Source organism: Xiphias gladius, chromosome 16 (assembly GCF_016859285.1).
Source record: "Xiphias gladius isolate SHS-SW01 ecotype Sanya breed wild chromosome 16, ASM1685928v1, whole genome shotgun sequence".
Classification (NCBI taxonomy): domain Eukaryota; kingdom Metazoa; phylum Chordata; class Actinopteri; order Istiophoriformes; family Xiphiidae; genus Xiphias; species Xiphias gladius.
In genome coordinates, this window is record NC_053415.1 from 15537078 (window position 1) to 15559075 (window position 21998).

The window sequence follows — 21998 nt, forward strand, 5'->3', positions numbered from 1 at the left end:
GAAAGCATGAGTCTAAGGCTTTGGCTTTTTAAAGGGTGTTTTGCAGAGAGGAGAGCTCAAGGCTAAAGTTAGTTTTCATGAAAAACTGGAAAAAAGGTATGAAGCAGTGGTGCAGTTCATTTTTACTTTTTTTTTTAAGGTGCTAAAATAGACATTTTTTTGGGTTGGAAATATTCGCAAATTACTCCTGATTATCCCCCTTTTGTTGTTATACACATTGTGATAAACGTTGCCACACAACACAAAATTGAAACAGCTTCAGCACAATACGAAACAAACAACAGCACAATCACAGAAAAATATAATCCTTTGTGTAATGGACTTCTTCTCAGATTTAGCTTGAGGCTATCTATCTGTGAAAGAGAAAACGACACGGCACACATGAAAGGAACTCAAAAGTGAGAAAAAAATCCCTTAAGCATGCATGCTTATCAACATCTGGAACACGAGCAGAGACAAAGCCTGTGGGGCCCTGTGGTACAGCAGTCCTGCTTTATGGCACCAGAGAACAAACAGGCCAAACCCTGAGAATCGTCTGGCAAAGAAAGGGCTTAGAGTTTAGGACACTGGGACACTCTCACACACAATTTCACATTCCCAGATGGGACACTCCTAGGAGGGAGGGTGACTGTGTGAAGGAAGGAGGCGTTTTGTACTTGAAGTGAAATGCTGGGCTTCAGGGCGCCCTCTGGCACACAGGGGACAGGGAGCAGGGAGAAGTCCAGGGTGACGCGCTTGGTGCGCGCGGAGAGCATGGATTCCTCAGTCTCCGTAAAGAAGCGCAGGACATTGACAGAGTGTCTCCGTACAAACTTCTCCGTCTGCCACGGCCAGCCGTTCAGGTAAGGTGGGGGGAGTTAATGGTACAAGTTAAGAAGAAGTGACTTTCTGTGGCACTTATGTCATAACGAGGGGAGGTGTGATATGCCTAAGGTACAGCGAAATGGATGTAACACACGTACGTCACAGAAAGCCGAAATTTGATTTCCAGAAAATGATGTTTGAAATTACTTGACGGACATCTTGCAGCACTTTCTGAGATGTACCTTGTCCAGAGAGCTGCCCTTGTCGTTGTTCTTCTCAGGCAGGCTGTTGCCAGAGTCAGTGCTGATGAGTGAGCCGCGAGAGTCTGCATGGCGCACAGAGCTAATGTTGGGGGTGGAAGACGTGTGAGGTGAAGCTGTCAAAAAAAGAAAAGAAAAGAAAAAAAAAGAACCAGTTTATATTAATATAAAAACAAAAATGTATTTTTTTCATTTTCAGCATCAATTTTCCCCACTCACCGGTGCCTGAGATGACTCCAAAAACATCTTTGTGCAAGCTGGTGTCCAGAAAGGTGCTGGACCTGGGAGGTGTCATCAAAGCGTTGGTAAGGAGGGAATCTTCTCTCCCATTCTGAATGAAGAAAAGTACAAGAGCTTAATGGACACAGACCCACATAACGCTGTATGTGCTTTTGAAAAGCCAGTAGTTTTGTATGAAATGCAGGTCTTGTTAGGGTTCCCCTGATCCTAAACTCTACAGGTTCTGGTCAAAGGTGTTCCAGTGTTATTTGGACATGTATGATATGGAATTTACCCCTGATCCATAAATTATAGTCTTAGGTTGGTCAACAAAATTATCATATTTTACCTTTAAAACAGAAAAAAAATTGAAATAATATTAGATATGATATATGGTATCTGGAAAACTGATATATTAAATTATTATTTGTTGCTTTAAAAAGGCTAACTATAATGTACTAAAGGTGTATATGAATGGGTATATGTTAAAATTTTCATACTTTACATCGTCATATTTGTATGGTCCAATGAGTGAAATTAAACAATGCACAGAATCGCTTGTAATTGGATAACTTATCAACTAAGACTTGCTACAACAGCCCTTTTCTCCTCTTTGTTTCCTCTCTTTTAACTTTATTACTATGGTGTTCCTTCTCTTTGTGTATCGTATAATACTTTTTTAAGGTGTGGATATGGCTACAGATGTGGCATTGTAGGGTTGTGTGATGTATTGAAGTTTTTCTTGGTCTGTGATACGACTGAAAAGCCATGTTTAGATTAACATATTCAAAAGAAGCCACTAGGTGGCTCCCTTACATTGTTGGAGTGATTGATGGTGAACGGGGAGACTTCCTTCACATTCAGCCTGTTGACATTCTCTTGGAGCAGACCAAACAAGGGCAAGTAGAGGGTGGCCAACCTGGCCTGCTGGCTCTGGAAAACAAATCAGCCCCTCAACAGAATATCTCAAGATCACGCAAACACATCAGATGCTGAAGTGAGGCGAAAATGCAAGAGACCGAGGTATGAAGGCACTGCTTACCTTGGAGGTGTAGCGGTCATCAAATGTGTGCTTCACCATCAGGTTCTTCAGCACATGGATGGATATCTGACGAATCTCCCTGAACTCCTGCAGAGCTGCACTGACCTCCCTGAGCAGCAGCCCGACCAGGAAGTGGTTCTTACAGAAGTCATCCGTCAGCGAGTAATCCAGCTGGAGGTCTGAGGGGAAGGAAGAGGACGATGAAGAGATTAGGACTGGCTGACAGAAAAGTAAGTGAAGGATGTGAGAGGAGATTAAGTTAAAGAGAGTTCTAAACAATGAGAGTGAATTTATAATTTATTATAAATCTGACACAATGAAACATAATAAAGAAAATGTGAAAGATGTGAAAATTCAACATTTCCCGTACTAGCAAAATATTCTATTTGATTTATTGTTTTCATTCCCATCTAAAAAGATATATGAGGAAAAGCAAATATACAGTCAAGCTTAGACTTTCTTGTTGGACAGATTCAGGCAGTGTGACTGAGCTGCTGCTCTACATCAACAGTGATCATTGTGGACAAAAGACAAACAGGATTAAAGCTAGTGATTGAACAGCAGCAGCTGTTCGCAGATGGTTTCTAAAACCAGTAAAGTAACCCCAGATCACAATCACACAGATTAAATTAAAGTCATTGTTTCGTCTCTACTTATATCTTTTTAAAACCTTCGTTTCAAGCATGCAGGCATTAAAAAAAACATCAGATATCTTAGAAATGACAGAAGATAAATTGTCTAAGAATCACTCATCACTAGTCATAGACTCCAAAACCACTTCACAGATAGAAAAAAAAAACTACTCACAAACATCATCACCCACAACTGCACAAAGAGCCAATCTTACATTTACTGTAGGACTACAGATTATAAGCAGTATAATCTTTCTGTACTATATTTTGAAATGGATATATAAATCAATCCACATCCACAGTTCACAGTAAAGCTGGAAAAAAAAAACAACTGATTGAAGTCTGCTCATTTTGGAGAGGACATGCAAGCAGCACACTTTGCACCTACCTACTTCAGAATCATATGACTCCACCATATCATATGGCGATAATACAGCTAATTGAGGAACACACACACACAAACAAACAAATAAACAAAGTACGTACTGTAAAATCAAATGGTGCTACAACAATACAAAACCTGCACGAGATGTAGAATATGTCGACCTATTTTATTTGTTTAGGCCCTGCACAGTAAAGCTTGTTTTGATTTCGATATTCTACTTAAACACTAGCAATGTACGCACGGTGGCGCTTAAACATGCTGCCGTTAGGCTTAGAACTTGACCCTCAGATAAAAGTGATGATCCTCTCACCTTGAAATCTCAGGATCCTCCCTTTTACAAATGGCATGGGTAGGTTTAAGGGGACGTAGTGCTCATGGTTGCACACAACACGCAGGAACTCAAACTTGAACTCAAACAGTGTCTGCATTGAGAAACAACAGAAAACTAGTGTGGCAGCTTGAATACAACACTCAAACACAACCTTGTTGTACATATTTGGAGCACAGCCCGATATCCCCCATTAGAGCTCTGACTGATTTTTAAGCCTTCCCTTTATAAATAATTTTTACAAACAAGCCGTTGTGCAATTTGCTTCTATGAATGCTGTTGCTGTTTGTATGAGTGTACCTTTGGGTCACCAGGCATAAAACAGTTGATGTAGTTGTTGATCTGCTTGAACACAAAGCCTCTGTCCATCAGGTTGAAACAACGCTAAAGAATGAAGGGGAAAAACAATTCTGCCATTATTTATAGCAAACAAGAAATAAATTCATATTCACATGACCCAGTAATGACCGCACCGTACAGACTTTCTCCAGCTTTAACATTTTGTACACTTAAAAACACATGGTTCTCTTGAAGAAGATCCTGTGGATCCTGACCTTGATGAAAACTGCCAGACTGTGGTTGGCGTTCCTGGCGGCATCCAGGTTGTCTTTGTACTTCTGTGTGATGTGTGGCATCATCATGTTGACCAACGTCTCCACTGTGTGATGGAAAGATGCTGAGAAGCGCTGATTCCTGGACAGCTGAAAGACATTACCAGGATGTTGGCACAAATGCTATTATACAACATACAGTTACATTTATAAGATAAGTATGGTGATATTCTGCATTTTTCTAATTGCAAAATAAATCCCATGGAAAAAAACAACCAATGAATTGATCCTAATAACAGCTATTTTGTGAAGCCAACACTGTGTGTAGCCAAAACGTCTCCACTGTTGTCCAAAAACACATCAGTGAGCCGCATTGTTGCACTGGGTGACATGTTCCTTCATTACCATGGACCTGAGCACTGTATTTCTTTTGACTCAGTGACACACCGCCCTGCTGCTGTACATGCTACTTAGAGCACCGAATGTTAATCCGCGGCGGAAAATAGTCCCACACAGATTTTAAAATTGAAACTATATATATTTGTGCCCAACTTTTAAATATTTACATCTTCAGTAGAAACGAATGGGCTTGGGGCTCGGAGCCATAGATAGTGTAGGGAAGTTTGGAAGTACCCAGAGACAGACTAACATGTAATTGTTTTTTGTCTTTTCATAGGATTTGTTGACGATAAAAAAAAAAAGAATACCACCAGCCTTGTATTGTAACTGAAACTTCACAGAACATGGTTGCTTTGTTTCCAGATTGGTGTGAGCTACTCTTCTGGAGCATTTACTTGCTACCGTTGCAGCCTCCACATTATGCCAGTAGATGTTAAACACAGGGATGTGGTTGCTTATGGGGTATGAACAAATGCAGCCAATTAAACTGCACAGCAGTGTGGGACAGACTGTGGATACATAATACTTTGACTGCGGGTGTCCACAAGACTTGGCATGTTGTTAACTACAGCGAGGAATCTAAGCTGTAATAAAGTAGACATGAGCAGACACCTCTGGGTCAAATGCACATGTTGTGGCAGACTTACCTTCACTTTACAGCTCTCAATCAAGTACTGAGCCATGGACTTGACTAAGGCTTCAAAGAAATACCAGGAGTACTGCAGGGCAGACAAACATCAATCAGAGAACAATATAGAGGAAATTCATGTCAATTATAGTTTCACACTGTGTAATACTTTACAAATATGTTACCTTGAGCAACTTGTTACTCGTGAGAAAGTCAGTGGAAGGCTTCAGGATAGCAGTCATGGCTTTAGCCAACTCCTCATGCACTGTTCGGGTGGTGGAGGACGTGTATGGCTCGGTCTTGAATACAAACTGTTTCACACACATGCAGCAAGAGACGTGTAAACCCCCCAGTGCAAAAACACAAAAAACAGACAGTGAGCTGTGATATGTAGCATGTAATTTTTACCTTCACATAAGATCTCAGGTAGTGTTCCAACCCCTCCTCATGGCACTGGGCAACAATGTGAATCATGACTCTAAAAGGAAACGACAGCAAAGGAAAGCATGAGTGAAGAGATGGATCCTAATGTCATATGTCGTTTATTAACAGTTTTTAGACACAGATTCACTATCCACGTTTAAGTTCATATTAAGCTAATTACTACAAAGTTCTTGCACACCATAGTTGTGTTGGATCAAAAACTTGACTGTGTAAAAACCAAAAGATCTATAAGACTGTCCGTCACTTGTACTCACTTTATTTAAAAAAAGAAAAAAAAAAAAATCACTGAAACAAGTGAATTTCACATCAAAAGCAGTTTACTACATGTTGTTTTGTGTATACATAAATGGTCACAATGTGATACTTCAAATTCTTTGTCAACTTATTTATCTTAATTTACACAAAATTACTTGAATTTGAAGCAGTCGGTAAGTAAAGGAAGGTTTCAGGGACACTTGCCTGGTGACATTGACTGCCACGTCCTCTTGGGCGGCACTGGTAAGCACCCTAAACAGCTGATTCAGGGTGGTGGGCAGGAACTTGATCATTACATGACTCTCCATGGCATGCAGACTCTGACGGTACAAAGTCACAGAGATACAGAATGTTTATGAAGAGTTAAGTCACATAGATCTTAATGTGCAGTGAAGAGAATAAATGTGGGAAACGGTAACGTTGTCTCCCTCCATCAGTTTAAAAAAAAAAAAAAAAAAGAAGGCTGATACAAAAGAAAGTGTGATGAAACTAATCTGATAACAACAGTAGGAGGACACGAGTGAACATCATTGTGCTAATCACCCACACTGTATATTCCAGTGCCTGGGACATGGCAGAGAATAGGTTCTTCTGTATCACTGCCTGGCCGCAGGAAACTAACACAAGCCCTGCCAAAGTCATTGGGCAAGCTGCCAGTCAGCATAGTTGACCTGCTGTTTGACCCTCTAGCCATTGTTCATTTTCACTGCTGTGTTTACATTAGAACCCAAGAGGTGAATTGGACCAAGTGTTGCTTTCCATGTCAGGGGAACAGTGAACTGAGATTCCCATGGACTGGAATACAAGAGTGAGTGTTGGAGAAAGTAATAACTGAGCTACTGGTGCCACAGGGGAAAAAATGGAAAAGGAACCACAGCAGCTATGGTTAGACTTTTGACAGATTTACTGGTATCAACCTGGTATCTTTGCAGGTAAGCTACAAATACATTTTGTATCAATGGCAATGGAAAAAGCCCCGCACAAAGTGTCAAGAAGAATGCGCTGCTGGCAAGCAACAGCACAAAGTAGAACCTTAATCTCCATGTGATTCAGCGTCAAACAAGTGAGACTGTGAGTTTGAGCTGTGTTTAGCTGGCAAGTTAATACAGAGAAGTTGAGGTGTGAAAACATGCCTAACCTTTTCCTTCAGTTATCCAAAAAAGTCTGTTTAGACTTAATTCCCATTTCTCGTATTACGCATCCTTGCTAAGCATGTGCACTCAATTATACATTATATACCATCACTGATGTGTAAACGGCGTGTCAACATTGCGGATTTTGGTTAAATATGACTCAGTAAGACTCAATAAAAGCCCCTTAAAAGTTTCTATCTAGCATTCACTGCTATTACTAGACAATTAATAAACCTACAAGAGAGCAACCAAGACTACAGCAAAGACACAGATCTTAAGGTAGTGTAAATTTGAAACACTGAGCCGCATATAGATAAAATCATTACCAAAAACGAATAGACTAAGATGGTATGTATCTATCTGTATCCTACAAAGATCCATAAATCATGTACTCATTGCTTTACCTTCAGGTATTTGACCAGTTCTCCTCCTGATACCTGGGCTTCAGATGCTATACTCTGACAGTGATGAAAGAAATTGTGCAAATGTTGATCCTGAAATGTTGAGACACACACACACACACACACACACACACACACACACACACACACACACACACACACACACACACACACACACACACACACACACACACACACACACACACACACACGGGTTATAATAAAATCCCAGCCTAAGTTCAGATGTGACAACACAGATTGAATAGAATCGAGATTAATCAAGAGTCTTTACAACACTTACATTCAGCTAGAGAAAAAAACTAACCTGAGTGTAGATAGTGGACACAAGGTGAGTGGACACCTTGAATAAAGGCTTGCCTCCGTCCACCCATTTGATTTCAGGACCTGAATGCTGTAAGAAAATGTAACTATGTAATGTAAATTATTTTTTGGGTTGCATGTGCAGGTATTGTTTTCTCCTCAACATATTTAAAAATGTACTGCACTAAAGAAAGGCTCAAAAATAAAAACAGAGAGGACAGCACTTGAACTCTGAGCAGATGAGGCCTAAGCCGTCACTGTTTAACACCTTGAGGATGCACTCTACCTTGCCAGCCCCCTCCTGACAGCTGAGGTATCCAGCAGGCAGGTTGGCGGCCACAGGGATTTGACTCTCATTCATGATCACCCGGCCGTCCTTCAGCAAGGGCAGCCAGGCGTAACCCACTGAGAGCAGAGACAGAGGGAGGACATAGTCAGCTGACAGTCTGATACTTCAAGCCAGTAGCATCAATGACAAACACAGAGAGAGATAACTCTATGTGTATGTGCAGCAGCCGGATGGAATACACAGATATTTTAAATGAGGAGGGTTTGAACTGTCTTTGTATGTGAGGACTCAGTATTGCAGTGTTTTACCTTGTGTCTCAACCAGGTCTCTCTTTTTGGTGCTGGCCTTGCTGTTGCTATCACAGCTGACATGGTAGAAGGTGAAAAGCAGATGGTGTTTCTCATGGAGCTGGGTTGGAAGCTCAATCTTGAACTAATGGATAAGAGCAAAGATAAACATTCAGTCACGGGTTCTTCTGACCAATGCAAAACATGTGATACTGCCTTATGTGCGTGACACGCATCGCTGAGGATTTCTAAAGACATCTGGCACAGGTTGTCTTACCTCATCATAAAATTCAGGGTTTTGCTGGTGATGTAATACTGAAGCAAAGGCATTTTTGGTAAATAAGGGTCCTCCAGGCCGACCGTAGATGCACTGTGTAATAACAATAGGTGATTAGTTCCTGTGACAGGTGGGGTTATCCTTTGGGGGATTTTCAGAGCACTTCCAGGACACATGTGAGTTTACCTTCAGTGACACAGCCTCTTCTTCATCCGAGTCCTTGAACTCAATGCAGACAGCTATGTTTCTAGCCTGAGGACAGACACAACGAGCCAAGTTGACCCAGTTAGCCACACTACGAGAAAAAAAGTGCTGTGGCATCAGAGCAGAGGAAAAGTGTCTCTGCTGAAAAAAATTGCGGGAAAATCTGTCCACAATTTCACTGTGTAATTAGGGAAACTTTCATGCTACATATTGGGAACGAAACAATTAAATTCCTGCTCCTGTGTGAATCACATAATGACACTGTGCAGCAAAAGTTTGCGATACCTTTGCAAATGACTTTTGGCTGTCGTACTTCAAGTCCTTCGGGTAGACGTAGAGGTGATTGTTGTAGATGGTGAAAGGCTGAGAACATTTGGCTATGCACGGCACAAACTCCTCCACTTCAAAGAAGATGTTGGCCTTCTCGCTGACATCAAACTGCTTCACAGGAATGTAGGATGAGGTAACACAATCTATATACAGAAGCAGGAGGGAGGGAGACCAAATAAACAGCCTGCAGACAACGTGACTGATCTGGCCCGAACAGGAGCAGCTTTCATCTCTCATGCTGGCTGCGTGGAGTAAGTTTAGAGGGCTTACTTGTCAAGTCAGGGGCTACGCTGTCAATAGTAACATCAAGGTTTCCTAGGATTACAGGCAGCTTGGCCATCTTCTCTGGCCTGAGGAAAGGAAAATAAACTCTAGTTAAGCCTCTGCTATCCTCGACCAAACACTGTATAAGACATGAACAAATGGTATATGGCCACATTCAAAGATGTGAGAAAACATCTTATTTTCAAAACTGACCAGCATTTTTCTAAGTAAAACCTATAGGAACATATTTTCCATATTTTCCTTTCCAGAACAACTGCAAGACTACTCAAACTATTCATAAAAGAGTGTACTTTTTACTAACTTTCTGAAATCAGCCAGCAGCTTGAGCATATCATCATTGGACAGCTTGTTGCTGTCCTGTCTGTACAGAGCTGAGAAGCGAGCACTTTTGTCAAGCGTCCCTGAAGCATCTTTGAACAAAGGCCTGCAAGAAAGAAAACAGGAGTCAGGAATATTTCTCTTGTCCTGCACACACTTACGTCCCTGTTTGAATGAGCAAATGTTTTTGGAAGTTCATGTTTCATTGGATAAAGAAAGGAAATTTACAGACTAGGGCTGTAACTAACAATTATTTCCATAATTGGTTGACCTATTTTTTTCCTTATTAACCAAGTAATTGTTTAGTGAATAAAAGATGTCACAAAAGAGTAAAAAAAAAAAAAAACTCATCACAGTTTTTCAGACCCCGGAGACACATCTTCAAATTGCTTGTTAAAATTATAATAAATGTACAAAGAGAAAGCAGCAAATTCATTTGAGAAGGTCAAATCTGCAAAATACTTTTTTGTTTGATGAATGAATTAAAAGATTAATTGATAATCAAAATTGTTAACAGCTGAGATGTTCAGATGTAATTGAAAAGAGTTATACTGAGAAAAATTATAAATGAATACGGAATATAATGATTTTACATCTAAAGTTAACAAATTTAATTTAATAGATCTTTATAGTTAACTCCGTTACTTTTGAGTTAGTCTTTGGATTGTATGCAAAAAATGGTAGATGTGGATTAATGAATTATAATGAGTGTGTATCGTGGCATAATGCCAACTTTTAGTTTGGAAGAGAACTCAAAGAAATGGTATTACTTCATTCTCAGTCATTGCTCGTTGCTTCACTCTCTATCTATGTAAGTTTAATTATATGTAATTATGATATGTGATTTGGGATTTGTATTTAAATCACTCTTGTGTCCTTCCTGCTGCACCGTATACAGTTGGTGTCTGACTTGACAGAACATACACGTAAAAATCTCGTTTGTTAAAGAAGATATTGTACCTTGCTGCCCAGGCAAAAGGCATCCTGTACTGGCCTAACCGGCTACATGCCAGCTTGGCATTTTTCAGGACCTTCTGTGCCACCTGGTGGAAAACACCGTTATTTGAGCTTCAATGCAGACACACACACAAGCTGGGTCTCATTAATTACAGCACTGTAACATCAAGTATTCAGCATTTTGCAAGTCTCAACACAGGCACACACACACACCCTCGAAAACTGACACACAGGTACCCCAATACATCTCAGTTCTTCAACCAATGTGCAAGTGTACACACACACACACACACACACACACACACACACACACACACACACACACACACACACACACACACACACACACACACACACACACACACACACACACACACACAAAGACAGAGCACATTTCAATTTTTTTCTTGCCTGAATCTTATTACTACCCACCACGGTCCCTTCGGGGTGCACAATCACATTTGTACAGCCAAAGTCAATGCTTGTGTCGAGTGTCTGTGCGGCTGGTCAGCACTTAAAAACAAGGATGATTATCTCTGTATAATGTGGAGTAATCTGGTGGAATCTGCTGAGCCCGGGCAAACACACTGCCGTGTGGGGAGGCTAGCGATGCAAGTTCATAGGTCGGTCAGTACCTTGGTGGAGTCTGAACTCTTCATGTACGGCTCGGCACAGTGGTTGATTCCCCCCTGAAGCACCTTCTCTATGCGAGCCACCAGGAAGATATCCGGGTGAGGGCACGTTACTGAGAACACTCCCTGTGGAAACGATGGATATGTTAGAACAAATGTAAATATGCGTTAATAGATTTGAACACGAAACCAAAGGGCTGTTGTCGAGCTGCGAAGAACTCAAGCATCATGTTTTTTCTACTACTTTTAGTTACTTTTAAAGTTTTTGTTTATTTCAACATGAGTCACCTGTCTGGGATACTGCATGGCTGCCTCTGGCACCCCATGGACCAACCGTTGCCCCTCAGGGTGAGTGTCCCCTCCCCCGTTCATATACTGGCTGTCGGTATTGGGCACCATGCCCCTCACGGACGAGTGGTTTAAGTCCACGTGGAAGTCAGAGGAGATCTTCCTCCCATTCTGGATATCAAACAGGGAGAGAGTGACATAGAAGGGCTCCACCTAGGGAAGAAGCGGGAGTAACTCTGTATTAGACAGATGATTCTGATGATCATTTAGAATTGTACATTTTTTTCATATCACATGTTGTCAACCAGTCTGCATCAGGCCATTATAAAGTAGTGTAATGCTGGTTACTCTTGGCATTAGCTGTTAACTGTAGCTACTGCATTACAACTACTTCAGGGACTTGGGTACAATAAGAGTCCACTTTAGTGACAGTTTCAATATTTGGACAACAGAGCTCAGCACAGCAAATTTAATACATTACTTAACTAGCCTACCTGACTGTTGTGCAACATTTCACTCCGCCATCTTAAACAGTGAGTAACCAATACAGGCAGTGTGCACAGTGTTATTTAGCTCCCCGTCTACACAAAACTAAGGAAATATTATTTAAGTCGTGCATTTTGTAAATGTCAGTCATCTCATTAAACACTAGTAAAATAAATATAAAAACATCCACATACATTTCCACAAAAACAAATTTAATCTTAAAGTTCTTATACAGTATCTAAAGGGAGCTATTCCAATTAAATTTCAGTGGAGGGAGCTGGGTGAACACACTTCGCAGTATCTGCTCTGCATGGCTGTGTCATGTCAGTGTCTCTGTGGAGACAGAGCATGTTTAGTCTTTAATAGACAGTTTCTGCTGGGAGGGACGACAGGACATCGGACTCCATTATATAGATTTTTCGCCATTACTGAGCCTGTAGCCTGGTTGCTATGCCGACAGGAGTCCTTCAGCAGCTCAAGTAATGAGTCCGTCCGGTCTGCTAGAACAAACCATCTCATCCGTCTTTAGTCAGGCAGATAATGATATATCTGTTATTCAGAGACTATTGTGGCCAGAGAAAGATCAGTCTTACGTTTGTTGTTGGTCCTTCTTCGTTCTCGGCCACACAGCTTTGCAGATTGAATGAGAGGTCATTGCAGTTCACCAGAACACGTTTGCCAAACTTCTCTTCAAACTGCTTCACATCCGGTTCTATACCTGAGAAATCTAGTTTCTAAAAGACAGCACGATAGTATTACCTTTCATTATGGAGTATTAGGTTGGATCTTATTACAACTTGGGAATAAGTGAACTTAAATGTACTTCACATTTAATTACCTGTGTGTCAGGGTCCAGGGTGAACAGCTTCAATCTGGTCTCGTTCCTCATCCAAGACTCTATATCTCTAGTGCTCTGAGGAGAAGAAAGGAATTTCCTAAATCGATTTTTAAACCAAAAAAACGTTGGATATGCCAGAGGCACTGTCTTAGAGATTTACACTCAGTTGGTTTTATCATTAGGACATTTTTTTTTGTCTTTTGGGCCCGTCTGGAAATAAGGCTTCATATTTTAACGGATCAGTGTAGAGAGTCAGGTGGTACCAGCATACATTTCTGCGCACTGTAACCTGTCAAGCTGTTTTCCAGCTAAATGTTACCACCAGTTTCCATGCACATATGGCTTTACTATTGCGTACCACTCAGTGCTTAGAGATTTCTTCTAAAACATTTGATATCCATTTGGGGGAAAAAACAACAACCCCTACAGCCTGTAAGTCATCAGTTTGTAAGTAATTTAAGAAACACAGATTCCATCTATCAGTTTCAATTTTCAATTTATATTAAAACTCTTGATACAGGTGTCATTATGTCAAAGCAAGTGTCAGCTTTTTCCACAACTGAACATCTTACTTACTCTTACATTGGATGTTGTTGGTTGTATGTTTAGAACTCACACACTGCATTCAGAAAGTATTCAGACCCCGTCAAGCTCAGCCTTATGGTAAAATAAAAAAAATTAAAAATAAAAAAATTAAAAAAAATCATTTTTCCACGATTAAAAATGTCTAAACTTCTGTTTTCGCTCTGCCATTACTGGGTATTGAGTGTAAATTGATGAGGGGAAAATAATTTAAGTAATTTTAGCATAAGGCTGCAACATAAGATGTGAAACAAAAGGGGTCTAAATGCTTTCACTGTATGTTTAATTGCCAGGGATGGTTTTTGGATGAAACCCAAATAATATTCTGAATAAATAGTCATACTGTGGAAATTATTGAGAAGTTTTAGTTAATCAAATGGAAACAGATCTGTGTTTCATTTCAGGTCAGATCTACAGAAACGAATGAGTGAATGACAAATTAGGTGTGTAACCAGTGACTCTTAAACCCAAATTAGAGCCACATGTTTGTGGCAAGGAGGCCGTCTTCCTTAAAGCCTCAATGAAGAAAGGAGATTTAGGAGTGAGGAACAGAGATTTAGTTGTTCAACTCTATGTGATGATGTACCGAATGTGTGAGTATCCAGCGGAGAAAGTAGGACCTACCTGAAAGCTGTCCATGCTGCCAGAGGAACTGTCTGACTTTCCAAGATCATCATCTAAAAGAAAATACAAGAAATCACTGGATCCAGGCCAAAGAACTAGAGCATAACTAAACCACCTTGTGTTGTAAAACCTCCTTAATCTCTTTATGACATGTGAAAGTTCAGTAAACAATAATTCAACTGTGCAGGAATCAGTCAGGATTGAGGGGGAGATACTGCAGGTTTCAGTGGCATATTTTAAGAACTCTCCCAGATCTTCTCAAGCAGAATTGCTTTTTTTTTCCTCTCATGCACAGCGTGATTAATAAAAGCAGAGGAGTTAGGAAGATTAGAGGAGCCTTTTCTGCAGAGGCATTCAGTGTCTTTCCTCCATGGCTAAGCCTCCTATGAGACAGGAGGTGAGTATTAAAAGCGTGGGTGGTCCAGCATCACATCAGACTACATGTAGAGAACCAGGAAGAAGGAAGAGCGAACTGTGAGTAGACGTTGTTGTGAATGAACAATGTATCATTAAAAAACATCCTCAGGTACATAGAGTATCCTAGAATAAATAACTAGATAGCCATGATCGGATTTACTGGATCTTCAAGTATGGTTAATTATTATTATAGATACAATAACTGAGGGTATTCTACATCTTAGGAACCTAGCTTACATAACAGCAACACTGTTGCTTCTATAATCACATATATTGATGAAATACTTCAAACATTGCAAATCCAGGCTAAAGTTATATACTGGTATATGAAAGGTTTATCAAACTTTTAGGGCTGCAACAAATGACTTTCATTATTGATTATTCTGTGAACGTTTTTCTCCATTAATTGTTTGGGTTATAAAATGTCAGACAACAGTGAAAAATGTCCATCACAATTTCCCAAAGCCCAAGGTGATGTCTCCAAATGCCTAGTTTTGTCAGACCACTGTCCAAAACCCGAAGGTATTCAGTTTAAGATCATAGAAGACGGACACCAGAAAATATTTAATTAAGGAAGCTGGAACCATGTTTTTTCTTAATTATCAAAATAATTGCAGATTAATTTTTGGGTGTTTGACTTATTGATTAATTGTTGCTCTACACATTTTAAAAAGTAAATACAGTACAGATCATGTTGTCTGGACTATAACAGACAACTTTAAGAAGCGAATTTAACACTTATTCTTATATAATACTTATCTAGCATAACACTAGTATTAGTTACATAATTTGGCCATTGTGACCATACAAAAATGGCTTTTGTCTGACATACTTAAGTCTGCCAAAGATTTATTGATTAAATCGTGGGTATTATTACAAGAAAATAAATTATTTCTTTTAAAGAAGTAAAACAATATTGTGACAGGACTAACACAAAATAATATTCCATTTCATATTTGTGTATCCTTCAGGCGCCGGGAAAATATGGACACAGACAGACAAACTCACACACCATCATGAATGTCTCCATTCCTCTTTTCCTGCATGGCAATCTCAAAGCTGCTGTGCAGGATCTTGTTGAGTGTGTTGATCCAATCCTCCATCTCTCCTTCACTGTCTGCAGCCAGCAGGTATGTGCTCTTATCCTGCATCTTCAGCTCGAAAGCAAACCTCCGAACCTTGTTGTTCTGCAGAGACAGTGCATGAGGAGGTTATTAGAGAGGGAGCGGGGGCAAACTCTGAAGATAGAAACATTTATTCAAGAGTACAAAACAAAAAGTTAGACCTGAGACTTTTTGTTATTGAAAAAGGGGGAGATTCAAGTTTATGATTATTTGCCAAGTGTGTTGTATCTGATATGAAAGACTGACTGACTGAGTGAGTTTAGTTCTTCAAATTTAAATATCAAAAACCCAACTGTGGAGATGGCAGGGCAAAAGGAATGTTTTATCTTTCTCTCCAAAACTAACACTGGACCATTGCCAGCTCACCAGAAGGCATCTGATGTTTAGTTTTATGATTTAAATCATGACTTGCTTCACTTTTATTCCGCCCTCATCCTCATGTCCTTCTATTTTGCTGTTTGAACCTGCAAAAACTTGGATGTATATGCAAAACCAATATTCAATTACAAAATAAGGGCCTAAAACTGACACTATTTAGCTACAAAAATATACAGAGTGCGAGTCACTGTTTTGGGAAGATTTAATGTAACTGCCACAGAAAACAATAGGACAAGGTGAGTATGGGAGGGACAGAGAATTTCCACCTGTGTACCAAAGCCTCCAGCTCTGCCAGGACCACAGCAGAGACTCTCTAAAGTGTGATACTAAGTGAAGTCAACAGAAAATGAGCTGGATCGGTAGAGGTGAACTATGACCTCCAAACAGCCAGGAAGAGCAATGTCACTGCCCCATTTGGGCTTTCAGCCCATTCAGAATCTGTGGGTGCTGAATGAGCTGCAGCTTGTCCACGACACACAGCTGCTGCTTCAACTCTGTCTGTACGTTCAAATAAAATACCCAAGCATTATTTTGAAAAGCAAAGCCATCTCATTATTGTCAGCAGTGAAGGGATTGCTGAGCGGTGGTTATCACTGTGGATTGCCTGCAGTGTTGAAACAGCAGAGTGGGAGTGATCAGGAGGGAGAGTCATTATCTGCAGGCTGGCTGAGTAAACAGGGAGAGGGGTGTTTAGGACAGAAATAAAACCCCTGATAAGTCTTGATAAACAGACTTAATCATAGGAGGTCCAGTTTCTATTTTCTAGACAACACGGCGAACAAATCCACGGGGAAATTAGTGGACAACCCTCCCAAAGCTATTTTTTAATAACTTAGTATCTGTACTCTTACTTCAGACAGTGAGTGTGAAGAGAAGAGAAAATATTAGGCCAGTTTACATTTTTAAGCCCTTTTGATCCTTGTTAACCTACAGGGACTAGTGGTCACTTAATTAACATGTGACAATGCTCTGGATGTTTGAGTACACTATGTTGGCATCTTAACAAAGCACAAGAGCAGCTTGAGGCCCAGTATGATGTCACTCCACATGCCATTACAGCTGCAGAGTTAAATGTCTGCAACTCTGCTCATAGAGCAGTTTCTGCGGGTTGGTTTAAAGTAATACCTTGCAACAACCCCCCCCCCACACACACACACACACACACAGTATACCAGGGGTTGGGCAATGCTGTTGAATGACTTTTGTGACATTTAGCAGTAGGCTTGTTAACACAAAATGGATGATTCACGAAAGTAAAGGCTTTGTATCATAATCAATGTATAATCAGCCAAGTCACAACACATTCTTAAAACATAGCAGTCGAATGGTGCACAACACTGGTCTGGATTATATAAAAGCATCACATAATGCGATATGAGCCAAGGACATTAAAAAAAAAAAAAAAATCTAAAATCTGTAATGGTTTAATGGGTAAAACTTAACAGTTAAGGAATTTTTAAAGGTTACCTCACTGCGTATGAGTTAACCCTTAAAATTTGGTGGGCTTTTTGGAAATGTATAAAATTTAAATGACCAGACATTGTCATTTGACAGGTTTGTTTTTTGGCTGTGGGACATCCTGTCCAGTGCATGTTTTGGTTCCAGTTCTCTGGAGAACAAATTTGACTCATCCTCATCAACTATGTTTGAGCATGCAATGTGTCTACGCAGGATCCAGCTTCGGTCAGGCTCTGGTTTTGACGTTAGATGTTGTAGACAATTAAAGCCTAAGCCAGGGTTGGGCCTCCAATAAAAATATTTGGCCTCCCAACGAAAGATGAAGTTTTCCCTTTCGTAGTTTGCATTGAAACCTTTGCAAAACTTTTCAAAAATATACTGTAGGAAACAGTATAAATAACAGGCTTGTGTAAATCCCAATAAAAATGACCTTTTAACAACAAATATAATCGGTGATTTGCGTCTCAAACACAATAGGTGACAGTCTAATAGATAATTGTTTAAAGGCAACAATAACAACAGCAAATTCCATTCAACCATAAATGAAGCAAGTCATGATGTACAATGTGTAAATGAGTTCACAGTAACATTAACTACTGTAACCCTGCTAGCACTCACCAGCTAATGGCAATCTTTACATCTGCCCTTGGACACGACCCTAAAAGAACAAGTCTTCTAAATCTCTGTTTTCTTCTTAAAGGAAATATAAAATACTCCTAAGACAACATATAGGACTACATCTCCACCATGCCTATAAAACTATGTTGCCCCCCTGTGGACAAATTCTGGAAAAAAACAAACAAAACTGACCCATGGTTGAACCTAATTGCTGACTCATGGCCTACACTGTTCAGAATTCCCCTAAACTGTGGCAGACTGGTCATCACAGCATCAATCCAGTACTGTATATGTACACTTTTTCTGATTTTCTACACAGTTTTGATATAATTTATTTTATTTTCATTTTTTTTTATTTCTGATTAGTATATCCACCTTGTTTGGTTGTAATTATTTAAGAAAAATGCATAAATTATGATTCTTAAAAAAACAAACAAACAGTGAGGTTAAAGTAATGGTTTGTTGATTTGAAAGATAGAAGAACAGGGAGAGAAAGAGGGAACATCTGGGGTTAAAAAATCAGGTGGTGCAGAGGTTCGGCGAACTCTATGGACAGCACAGACACCATTATCTGCATCAATAAAACATCTTAAAGCTTTCAAATACCAAGTGAGCCCCTCTCTTCCTGCACATGATAGGAATTAGGCTTTCCTATCCCAAGCTTCATGATTCTTGATCAATGCCAGCTGGGTGTCGGAAAAATCAGGTTCTTTCCATCTACTGAGATGACAGACAGACGATAGTGCACTCAGAGAGTCTTGGCCTACATTCAGACACTAGCACGTGGCATTGATTGTGAGGCTGCTGTAAAGTGCACAGAAGTGAGACCTCAGCATTCACCTTGTTTCACCAGATGAGAGTCAGCAGTAAAGCATAACCTTGGGGAGGAGAGAGCTCAGGTTTCAGGGAAATGGACAAGAGATAGTCTCACAGATACTTTTCAGCAGCACTCCATCATTGTTAGAGCAATTTGTGTTGACATTTTGCCTTTTATTGCTTATGTTTTAGCCAGCATGTTGGGAAATACATTTATAGAGGCAGGAATTGTGAAGAGGAAGTGAGTATTTCCATATTCCCAGTTTATTCCTGGTAAAGAGCATTTTAATTTCCACTGGGGACCTGGCTACACCCTGTGTTACCTACAACGGCGCCAACCGGGATATCCCGTTTGGCAAAGCGGGTAATGCGTCATCCAGGGTCATTGCCATTTAACAATCACTACCTTTGGGCCAGAGACGACTGGAATATTTAAGAGTGTACCTGAACCACACCCATACAGGAGTCCAAGAAAATGGTTCCTTTGGGTTCTTTGGAGATTTTCTCATCCTTGTAGAAGTTTAAATTGTAAGAGCCATCCCCAAGCTGGGTTAGGTGGAAATACCTCCTCTTGAATGACTGAAACAACAAGAAGAAATAATATTCAACTTTCAATTATTGGAAAACTAAATACAACGTTTTAGCAACAATAATTTGAAGTCATCTACACCCTCAACAACATGCAGTATAATACTAGGTTCCCCTGACAACAATGCTAGCATATCTGGATCTAAACAAAATTAAGGACAACTGACTACGACATATGCACCCCCACCCCAACCCCCGTCTTGCTGATGTTTGCTTGTTTTTTTTCTTTTCTATTTTAATATGTCTTAAATTGTAATAAATAAAAATAAAGAAATGAAATTAGGCTAAATACAGAACTCTACACTCCCTTGACTGTATGTGTTTTTCATCATTTCATCAATTTTTCATCATTACTACATAACTGGCACACAATGTACATCTGATACGTTATACTTTTTTGGTAATATGTAAACTATTGTGCTTAGGGCCACAAATAGCACTTATTCTCAATATAGATTAATCTATCAATTAGTTTCTCAATTAATCAATTAATAATATTGTCTGTAAAATGTAAGAAAACTGTAAAAATGCCCATGCAAGTTTCCAGAGTGCAACATGACTTCTTTATATTGATTCATGTCTGCCTAACAATCCAAACCCAAAGGTATTTTGTTTGCTATCATACAAAACTCAGAAAAGCAGCAAATCATCATATCTGAAAAGCTTGGATAAAGGAATGTTTGGCATTTTTGCTTAAAAAGAGACTCAAATGACTAATCAATCATCAAAATATTTACCAATAAACTTCTTTCAATAGATTAATGGATAAACTGACTCATCATTACAGCGCTTAATGTGGCCATCACCACTGTCTCACCTTCATGGTGACGCTGATGGCACTGTTCATGTTGCCTTTATATAGCCAGCCATGTTTGGTGATCCCGCCTTTCTGGGATCCCAGGGAGGCCGTATCCTGCGAGAGACAAAGGCACAAGATCAGACGGTATAAAACACATCCATCCTGTATGTACTGCAAGGAAAAAAAATCTCAGCACATCATGTGAGAATGCATGGCAAATAATGGGAAAAATTACTCCTGTCAAGATCATGTCACCTGTTTTCAACATGCCAAAACATCCCAATAGATTTCGAACCACTGCTAGATTTTGTGTTAAGAAGATTCACCATAATATTGTATCAGCAATGCCTTTAACACAGCCTGCCAAAACCTTTCGTTACTGTGCAGGAAAACCTTTGAACTTGTGGTTTGAGATGACATAGAGCCAAACATGATGTAGGTCTCTCTCAGTCCAAACAAACAGGCAGGGGAACATAAAAACAAACTGTGACTGTGAACCCATATAAATATCTCGGTCTTCACGGCAGATCCATGACACATGGACCCGATCAAGTCACACTTCTAAGGTGAGTAAGCGTGAGATCATGTTTTTCACATATAACCAGGCTACCATGATCCACCAAAAATAAACCAATTAGGACAGTGACGAAGGAAGAAGAGATGGGGACAATTTCTGCAGCCCTGGCCTGGTTTAGATCAGCCCTGCATGAACAGAAAAACGTGTCACTGGCAGTTAGACTTCCCGGCTTTGAAGGACTATAGTGAAGAACTGTATCTCTAACAATTTTGCACAACTATAACAGTGAATGGCCTTTCAAGATGCCATCATCCTGGTCCAGCATCACTTCTTCTTCTTCTCTCCCAGGCTAATAAAGCAAAAGGGGGTTTTAAAAGTGCTGGCAAGAATCTATAATATATTGAATGTGCCTTGTGGAGTGATCTCAAAAGCATCTGGAAAGGTTCAGTGACTGATTCTCCTCGTCAATGTCTAGACAACATTCACCAGTCCCCAAAGAGGCAGAGAAATCACTGAGTTCATTCTATGTGAACTCCAGTTTGCTCAAACTCCAACTTTGTCAGGGAGAGGTAAAAAAAAGAAAAAAGAAAAAAAAAAGCAAACCAAATAGTTGCAGGACGGAACTAAAGTCAGACAAAGAGCAGATGAACCGAATGTTAGATGTGGCCCAAAAACATGCAATTATTTAAAAAAATACATATTCTGGGGATTTTAGGGGAAGAGTTAAAATCCTTTTCTTTGATCTGCAAAAGCAACCTCCCTGTATCGGTTGCTGTAGAGGGATGGAGGCCAGACAGAGAGAAGTAAGAGTTGGATTAAGGTTAATTTGGATCTTGTCATTAGCTTTGTTTAAGTCTTGCCCCTCCTGTCCCGTAAGAGGTAAAGTTGACTGTGAGGCTGAGCAGGACAGACCCTGACCCGTGACAACCTGACACAGCTTTAGTCTGAAGAACGCATTTCCCTCAATTACAGCTGCATAAACTAACATGCAGTCAAAGGGAAAAGAGACACTTTGTAGTGCTGTTTTCTAAATACCCTAAAAGGTCCTGCATGCATGCAAACAGTGCATCTCAGCTAATGCTGA

General features: G+C 40.0%; 1 protein-coding gene across 8 annotated transcripts in view; it reads right to left on the bottom strand.

Annotated features, from left to right (window-relative positions):
- The window catches only part of zmp:0000001200 (dedicator of cytokinesis protein 9), an 83951-nt gene that overhangs the window by 12838 nt on the left and 49115 nt on the right, over nucleotides 1–21998 (bottom strand). For all 8 annotated transcript variants that reach the window (XM_040148358.1, XM_040148359.1, XM_040148360.1 and 5 more), the window contains exons 6-34: nucleotides 20416–20511; nucleotides 19455–19589; nucleotides 15629–15803; nucleotides 14200–14252; nucleotides 12994–13068; nucleotides 12749–12889; nucleotides 11670–11882; nucleotides 11385–11507; nucleotides 10753–10835; nucleotides 9776–9898; nucleotides 9460–9539; nucleotides 9145–9332; nucleotides 8842–8907; nucleotides 8656–8748; nucleotides 8400–8523; nucleotides 8089–8207; nucleotides 7807–7893; nucleotides 7485–7574; nucleotides 6152–6267; nucleotides 5657–5726; nucleotides 5434–5559; nucleotides 5268–5339; nucleotides 4225–4371; nucleotides 3971–4054; nucleotides 3653–3764; nucleotides 2326–2504; nucleotides 2100–2216; nucleotides 1284–1395; nucleotides 1047–1180 (exon numbers count right to left, since the gene is read on the bottom strand). In XM_040148358.1, the coding sequence (XP_040004292.1) occupies nucleotides 1047–1180; nucleotides 1284–1395; nucleotides 2100–2216; nucleotides 2326–2504; nucleotides 3653–3764; nucleotides 3971–4054; nucleotides 4225–4371; nucleotides 5268–5339; nucleotides 5434–5559; nucleotides 5657–5726; nucleotides 6152–6267; nucleotides 7485–7574; nucleotides 7807–7893; nucleotides 8089–8207; nucleotides 8400–8523; nucleotides 8656–8748; nucleotides 8842–8907; nucleotides 9145–9332; nucleotides 9460–9539; nucleotides 9776–9898; nucleotides 10753–10835; nucleotides 11385–11507; nucleotides 11670–11882; nucleotides 12749–12889; nucleotides 12994–13068; nucleotides 14200–14252; nucleotides 15629–15803; nucleotides 19455–19589; nucleotides 20416–20511 (3333 nt within the window). The remainder of the gene's footprint in view (nucleotides 1–1046; nucleotides 1181–1283; nucleotides 1396–2099; nucleotides 2217–2325; nucleotides 2505–3652; nucleotides 3765–3970; nucleotides 4055–4224; nucleotides 4372–5267; nucleotides 5340–5433; nucleotides 5560–5656; nucleotides 5727–6151; nucleotides 6268–7484; nucleotides 7575–7806; nucleotides 7894–8088; nucleotides 8208–8399; nucleotides 8524–8655; nucleotides 8749–8841; nucleotides 8908–9144; nucleotides 9333–9459; nucleotides 9540–9775; nucleotides 9899–10752; nucleotides 10836–11384; nucleotides 11508–11669; nucleotides 11883–12748; nucleotides 12890–12993; nucleotides 13069–14199; nucleotides 14253–15628; nucleotides 15804–19454; nucleotides 19590–20415; nucleotides 20512–21998) is intronic.